General features: G+C 34.7%; 1 protein-coding gene across 1 annotated transcript; it reads right to left on the reverse strand.

Moving 5' to 3' along the window:
• Positions 1–786: 786 nt before the first annotated feature.
• On the reverse strand, positions 787–4,845 carry LOC129573170 (poly [ADP-ribose] polymerase tankyrase-2-like; the record flags this gene model as incomplete). The annotated part of the gene is made up of 3 exons (XM_055453463.1): positions 4,578–4,845; positions 944–1,042; positions 787–845 (listed from the first exon to the last, which is right to left on the reverse strand). Coding segments are annotated over exons 1-3 (426 nt in total), but the record flags the coding sequence as incomplete, so codon positions are not given.
• Positions 4,846–8,724: the final 3,879 nt, after the last annotated feature.

Below are 8,724 nucleotides of genomic sequence, written 5' to 3' on the forward strand. Positions count from 1 at the left end.
CAAAAACTCATCATCAGTTTTTGCCAAAAGTTGGCTGGAATAATGGAGTCGGTCGAAATGTTGCGATCTAAATGGCTTCCGAAATCGCTGTCATGAAAAATTTGATATGGGGCGTCCTGATTTTATATGGTAGCCATATGCGTTCTTTGCACCAAACCTATTTTTTCGAGGTATATTCTTCGAAACTGGCCAGACATTCCAGATAAGAGACAACTTTTGTTTTTGGATCAGTCTATAGAACATATATCCAATTTTACTATTTTGAATAGAGAGATCCAGGGGCGTTCGTCCACGAATGTCTGTATTATTGAGATTAGCACCATTCATCATGAGCCCTTCAACGACATTCTTGTGACCTGAAAAATAGCACCGACCAATGAAAAAGATCAAACAAAATACAGATTAATTCCTTGTGCCATCCTCCACTTGTATTGATTTTACATTGAATGGCGTTGCACGCACCTTAAGACCCATAATAAAAACTTGATACGAGTGGAGACGCCAAAATGGCACAGATTGTTAGTGCTACGGTTAATCTGAACTTTCATAAGTGTAAATGAATATGTAACATTACCCATCATTGCAGCATAATGAAGTGGTGTCCGTTTAAAAGTGTCTGTAGGATCAGTGAAGGCTCCATTGTTGATGAGCATTTCGGCGACATCCCTGTGACCTGAAAAATAGCACAGATCAATGAACACGACAAACCTATTTCCGATTTAGTGACCATAAATAAACAAAATTACCATTCTCAGCAGCTAAATGAAGAGGTGTCTGTTTAATGACGTCTTCGAAATTAACATCGGCTTCATCTTTGATGAGCTCTTCAATGACATCCGTGTGACCTGAAAAATAACACCAATCAATGAACGAGATAAATTCAATTCCTTATTTATCGAAAATGAATATTCAACAACCATTGCTAGCAGCTAAGCAACATTACCATTCATAGCAGCTAAATGAAGAGGAGTCCGCTTGTCTTTGTCTGTCGAATGAATTTTAGCTCCTCTCTTGATGAGCTTTTTAACGTCCTCCAAATTACCTGAAACAGATCAATGAAATAGATTCAGTCAATTTCTGATTTGGTAACCTCAATTCAAAGTTACCATTCTCAGCAGCGTCATGAAGAGCTGTTTGGCCTCTTTCGTCTTTTTTGTTTACTAAAAATTGCAAAAATGTATCAGTAAAGTAAATCGAAAGTGAGATGAACTCTTCCACACTCTTTTCTCAAATTATAGGGAAATGAGTGTCCAGTTATTCAGAGGGCGTTTCAATTCCACAGAGAAAAAAAAATGGATATCGTATGTCGAAAACGGTTTTTGGAAAACCTATAGAATATGCAAGCTCGCGTTCTTGGTGAGTCAAAAACGACATCGGCCCTCTAGGTAAGGATTGCATTAAACTATCATAGTACACAGGGACTTTCGATGCTTGTGTATGTATATGTGTCTGACACTGTGTGCGTAAACGATAATGTTCACTCTCAATGTGTTAATGACAGCTTCAAGTTGAACTCTCCCACGTATTTCGATACGAATAAAGCGATCTTGGAATATGCCTATATTGAGCAGATTTGTTTAAATATAAATCCGTACATCCATACGCAAGGGCTATGCAAATGAGCACATGAGTGCTGAGCTATGTGTATATTTAGTTCAAGTTTTTCGTGAAGGACATCGAACGAATGTTACATAATTTAATGAAACCAATTAATTGAATCCTGGCAATTGATGTAACATCAAACGTTATATCTTCCAAAATACATCGAATTTGTCATGAGTCGAATTAAGTGTTTGGTTATTTTGGCCTGGATTAAATGGTAAATGTCTTCATACATCAAACGATGCTTTGTGTGTGGAATCGTGAGAATGAAACTTTAGAAAGAAATAGAGCATAAATCTTACCTTGTGTTAATGCTCCCATTAATTGGTCTACACACCCACAGCCATCGTCACCTTCAATTTGCTTCATGTTGAAAATTAAGATCGAATAAAGGATAATTAGTTTGGAATAACAAATTTGAACGAATTGAAATGAAAATTCAATTGACATTTTAACCCAAAAATACTATTTGCAAAAATAAAATGTGTGATGATGTTTCCGAAAAGTCAATTTGTACGGAATATGAGCAAACGGTCCCGGATTTGGGCACGTGCAAGGCGTGCATTTGCACTGGGCGGCAACATGTTTGGGGCGGCAAAATCCCAGATTTAAAAAAAAATTAAATTATGAATGCAAAAAAGAAAACGTGAAGAGGAAAATAAACACAGGGAAATGATTTGCGCCAAATGTTTCAGCTGATTTACTGAAAAAATTTCGGCTCGCTCCGCTCGCAAGTTTACATGTATATGTCCATCTAATTCTACTTGCACAGAGAGCCAAAACGTCTTGATAGTCGCCACAACGCCTTAAGCAAATATTTCGGTTTTCTGTGCGATATATCAAAGCCGTGTCAGAAAGAAAATTATCAGCTTTTGCAAGAACTATTAACCCTTTAATGCGCAATTTTTTTATTTTTGAATGATTTTGATATATGTTACGTTCCACGATAAATAGAAAAAAAAAACGAGGAAAGAGTCAGAACTGTCAAATCGCTATAAAAGCCTGAATGAATTAAATTTCATAAGTTAAATTGATGTGTTTTGGTCCTATGAATCATAATTTGACAATCGAAAAGAATTTACAAACCCACAAGATGCGAGGATGCAAAATTTGGAATTCTGCTATATTTTCGCATTTTTCCACAGCAGTACAAGTAATGTAATTAATGAAAGATGGTTCAATTCCCTACATTGGTTTCCAAACAAGTATGCAAAAATATTCAGTGGTTTCGTAGTTATAGCGTTTGCCATATCTGGTTACTTTAGGGACCAATGCGTTATAATAAGGGGTTAAAATTTCTTTGAGAAAATGTTCGTTTTATTTTTTAAATTTAGGGCGGCGAAAATACAATTTGCACGGGGCGGCAAAACACCCAGATCCGGCACCGTGAGCAAATATTCTTTATGTCATCGATCGACCCCATACAATAAAAATATACAAACAAAATTATAAGTTACCATGAATTGGTCTCCCAAAACCGCAACCAGAATCAAACAGGCTAAACGGACAGAAAACAATGATTAAAACACAATAAGTGACCGAAATCTCAAGTATTGTCAAAAACAAAAATTAGAAAGAAAATACAGGAAAAAAGAGCTTAGAAAAGACTCACCCATCAATTGCTTAGACATGTTTATAACCGAATCACTTGAACAATAACTAAATTTCTACGATTTTGATGCCTCATTTATAGTCAAAAATTAAATGTTGTAATCTTGTCGTTACTTTGCCACGTACAGCAAAACGAAATTCCTTACGACGGAATTTGCCAATAAAGTATTCAAAAAATGTGTTTCCATTCGAGCATCACATGTCATTTCTCGCTTTTTGTCTACTCTGTAAAAACTGATGTAGGGTTATGTTAAACTGTTTGTGTTGACATTTATTTCACAACAATCATTAAAAAAGTTTGTGGTGATTCTCGGTACTAAATATATTTTTGCCGCTAGAGCACCACAAATCTTTTTCGACTTTGTATTGAAAAAAAGTTAGAAATATATTTAGTACCGAGAATCACCACAAACTTTTTGAATTCTTGTTGAGAAATAAATGTCAACACAAACCCTACATCAGTTTTTTCAGAGTATTTGCTTATTTCTTGATGTTTGGAATGCACAGATGCAGATGTCAAGATATGTAAATGAACTCACACAATAAAAATGTTGCATGGAAACAAGCTCCAATGGTTTTTTTTTTTCAAACATTTATACACCGGAAGGTACTATAATATGGAGAATTTTGGTATAGTGCGTATTAAATGTCATGTTCTCAATGAGGTGCCTCCGTTAGAGCCGATGCGTCGCTTTGAGTTGCAGATCGTCGAGAACGCTCGAAGAGCGCCCGAGACAATAAAATATTCTTCAAAGGGTCTTTCTGATATGCGATCCCTTCGCCTCTTATTTCAAGTCAACATATACACTGACCGTTCATCAAACCGTTCTATCAACATCGGTAACACCGCTCAATCACAAACCGATCAATCGTTCCACATTACACCTTCTGATGTTGAATCAACAATTAACAAAGTTGACTTAAATAAAAATGGCGGTCCAGTGCCGGTGTTCTGGAACACAATCCACAAAAATCATGCGGAATTATTTCGAACGTTCAATTGAATTTTTAGAAGTAGAAAAAAAAACGTTCAATTCAAAAATAGAATGTTTTGTAGTTGGATCGCTGATTGAACGTTTACTCTCTACCTTCAAAAATCCAATTGAACGTTCGAAATAATTCCGCATGATTTTTGCGGATTGTGTTCCAGAATACCGGCACAGATGGCATTCCCAATTACTGCATGCAAATTTGACTTGGATACCAAAAAGGAATATGAATTTTGTACTGCAGAAGCGTTACAACAACGCAACGCATGAAAAATATCTGATATTTTTATGCGATATTTGTATCCCATATGAATAAAAATATCTCATAGTAATCTCTGATTTCAATTTTCAGTGATTGGATTTCCGAATTAGTGCCTTCATTTTGCTCTTTGATAGCAGTCAACAGCGATAATATTTGATTGTGGTTTGCTTCATCCGATGCGTTGACAGTTGGACCACCTTTCTTCGTCTTTGAGCTTGCTTTGGGCGAGAGCGATCTGGACTTGCGTCCATTGCAGTTTTTCTTCGGTTTTTCAGCTGTTTCAACGGTTGTCAAATCGATTTTTGCTGTGGTATTGTCATCATCACTTTGAAGTAAGGCGTTTTTACGTTCAGGTGTGATTTCCATTTCGTTCGATGCCATTTCGCTTTTGTGGTTAGGTACAGTGCTGTTCAGAATGGTATACACGAATGACTTGACTTGACTTTTTGCTTTGTCGCTGCCACATTGCCGTTCCAATAAAGCAAACTGAATAGATGTGAGGTTAATGCATTGCTACCGAGCGCACAACAAGTTATACAGCCCTGCGCAAATGGTTCGGAATCAGCGAGATGGAATAAATAGTGTTTTTTTTAAAACTTTTTATGGTATTAAATTCAGTAAACTTCATAAATTCCGAGGCTCACACTACTTAATTATTGATTATAAACTGTTTTGGTTGTTATCCAATGCGTTTTTTTTTACTTTTTTCAATAAATATTCTATTGTTTTATGTTTAAATGTGAAATGAAAACTCGAATATAATAGATATTTGTACTCAATTTGTCTTATTTTCTATTGAGCAGCACGAATACAAGTTCAGAAAAACATGTTTAAAAAATGGTGCTTTGCAGCAGATACCTTTTTTTGCTCGGCGTTTTCTTCTTCTAATAGATTAACATGAACGTTCTCGGTCTGTGCGTTGCTTTAATAAAATCAATCATTCAAAAAAAAAAACAATTTATTTGCATACAAAAAATTCGCGACGTTTGTTCGAAACATTCCTATCATTTTCCCATATTGTATACCATATTGTATAAAAAAAGTATGTTCAAAATATTTACCGGGGGTAAATCTTAAAAATTTCTTCCAGGAAGAGGGTAAAACCGTAAACCCCTCCCCCCACATCGAGCACCTCTGAATGGAATGCAAATCGTGACCACATTAACAAAAGAACGAAACATCGACTATGTTATAATATCATAGTCTATAATTATTATAGACATTCTCGACGAATCGAAACGCATGGACAATGGGCATGGAAAAGTTGATTCCAAACGCAGCTATTGCGTATTTTCTTGACTTTACCCGTTTCCGTTTGCAAGCGGTGAACGGGGTTTTCAAAATGGAAGATATAAAAATACTTGATTTTACCTTCTGACAATAAAGTACCCGGAATTCATCATTTTAGCCGCTTCAGGTATAGGAATCGTGTAAAGTATTTTTTTCCTGAGTTGGTACAACCTTAACAAACATCTCAGCCAAATTTGAGCTCAATATGTCAAGTAGTGTAGTTGTGGCAAAGGTATAAGTGATACCTTTAAAGGTACCCGCGGCGATTTCCTATTTGGGTAATAATATAAACTAAAAAGGCATTTTGCAAAGAACGAAAATGGTGGAAATGCCATAAAAAGTCAAAATTGTACTAGATTGAAAAAATACAGCAGACATCTAATGGTTTTACAAGAAAATTTTGGCAAAAAATTCATTTTTTCAGTACTCAACCGAAAAATCAATAATTGGGTTTTTCGAATCTTCTGATTTTTCACCTTCAACACTGCGTGTGTGTCTTTTTTTGTTGTACACATCAAATGAAACATTGAGTGGATAGTCCAATTTTAATATTTAGCAACATTAGGGACAGTCAAAACAGATTTATGAAGAAGTACGAGCAGAGAAACTCAAAAAATTCAATTTTTCTGACTTTCTTCTGTTTTTATGACTTTACTTGACAATGGGTGTAATATTTCCATGTTTAGTTTATATCAAATTAAAGGAAACAGAATGCCCAACAACTTTCCTGGCGACACCAATGCAATATAATGTTGTATTTTTGTCCGAACATGGTTCAAAATTTGATTTTTTTATGATACTTTTCAAAAAATCGCCGCGGGTACCTTTGGAGGTATCACTTATACCTTTGCCACAACTACACTACTTGACATATTGAGCTCAAATTTGGCTGAGATGTTTGTTAAGGTTGTACCAACTCAGGAAAAAAATACTTTACACGATACCTATACCTGAAGCGGCTAAAATGATGAATTCCGGGTACTTTATTGTCAGAAGGTATATTAACCCTTTATCACATTTCGGTTCCTAAAGTAATCAGATACGCCAGACGCTATAGCTATGAAACCACTGAATATTTTTACATTCTTGTTTGGACGCAAATGTAGGGAAATGAACTAGCTTTCATTTGATACTTTACAGGCTAAAATCGGCTGGCTGAATGGAAAGTTTTTTCTGTTCATTTACTGCTGTAAAAAAAATGCGAAATTATAGCAGAATTCCACATTTTTCCTCCTCTTATCTTGTGGGTTTGTTCATTCTTTTCAATTGTCAAGTTAGGACTCGTAGGACCAAAACACATCAATTTAACTTTCTGCATCATTAGTTTTATAAAATTTAATTTTTTCAAGCTGTTATAGTGATTTGACACTTTTGACTCTTTTCCGATTTTCTCGACAAATACGCAATTTTCCAAAAATCTAAGTATGAGGTCTTTCTCTATTTATCGTGGCACAAAACATATATCAAAATGATTCAAAAACAAAAAATTGTGCATCAAAGGGTTAAGTTGACAATTATTGTCTGTATGTTCATTTTTTAATTTATATTGAAAATTTTCGGGAAAGGCGCAAAATTATCGTTTGCATTGGGGCGCAAATTGGTCTCGCGGAGACACTGTCTCAATGAGCAGCTCTTGACTACAGATTTACATTTTCGATATGTTATTAATATGTTATTGTCCGACATATTTATTATTATGTTATGTTGGGATTATTTCAATCTTAATAACGTTATTAAGATTCAGCATAATAATAACATAATATTTTATGCGTTATATCGGGTGTAATCTTAATAAATCCTAAGATTCGGCGGTAATAACATTTTATTAACTTTAATGCAATCTTAATAACGCTTTTTTCGCGCATTCTTTTCCCTAGCTGGAGAGAAAAAAAGCACTGTACGGTGTACACACCTATAACAATGCAGACAAAATATGGTAAATTGATCCTTTCAAGGTCGGGACTGGCGATTTTCTAAACTTAATGGTTAAGTTCAATACATGATAATTCTGTTTCAAAGAGTCATTTTAATTTCATTGCAACAGTGCAAAAATTCATGTGTGTAATCCGCAGAGAAAAAACAACCTGTCAGTACTCCGGCGAAAAAAATGCGCGAAAAAAGCGTTATTAAGATTGTATCTTAATAATATGTTATTAATTGAGTTAATAAATCCATCTTAATAATATTATGTTATTATTATAGTTAATAATATATTATTAGCGCCGAATCATAGGATTTATTAAGAAAAATCCAACATATTTCGTAACATATTATGTTATTATTATGCCGAATCTTAATAACGTTATTATTATGTTATGTTGGACCAATATATCGGCCGTTATTATTATGTTATTAAGTATAGTTAATAATATGTTATTGCCTACAAATCTGTACTCTTGACTGCGTATGAGAAAATCAACAATACATCGAACGAAAAATATCTCAATGAACAGACAAATACACCTTGCAACATCAACATCAAGTCGTTTTTGTCATTTACGACAACTGACGAGATATTTAATTCAGAGTTTGAATAAAAATGCATATTTTCATCACGGTGGGCATTCAAAAAAAAAATACTATCTTTTTCTTATTCATTTGGAGTTTTTCCAAACCTTTCAAATCATATCAAGTTGCCTTTTTTGACACAATTTTGTTGTATTAAATGCTTTTCATTCAATTATGCATTCGTTCAGTGGTTCAAAAGTTATAGCCAAAATTTCGAATGGTCCTCTTGAATCGGCGACCAAATCGGCCGCCTAATAAATAGCAGAGCTGCTCACGAACACGAACTGTTCGAGTTCGTTCGAGTTCGTTCGAGCTTGGGCCGAACTCGAACGAACACGAACGATTTTCTTTTGATTCAAACAATTCGAATCGAACATAAAACGAACACGAACAATATTTTGCTTGTTCGAACCGAACACGAACAAACAGAAATTTCGGTTCGTGAATAATTGAAAAAAATTT

The sequence above is a fragment of the Sitodiplosis mosellana genome, unplaced genomic scaffold (assembly GCF_009176505.1).
Source record: "Sitodiplosis mosellana isolate CC-2019 unplaced genomic scaffold, AAFC_SMos_1.0 Smas_scaffold_5985, whole genome shotgun sequence".
NCBI lineage: Eukaryota > Metazoa > Arthropoda > Insecta > Diptera > Cecidomyiidae > Sitodiplosis > Sitodiplosis mosellana.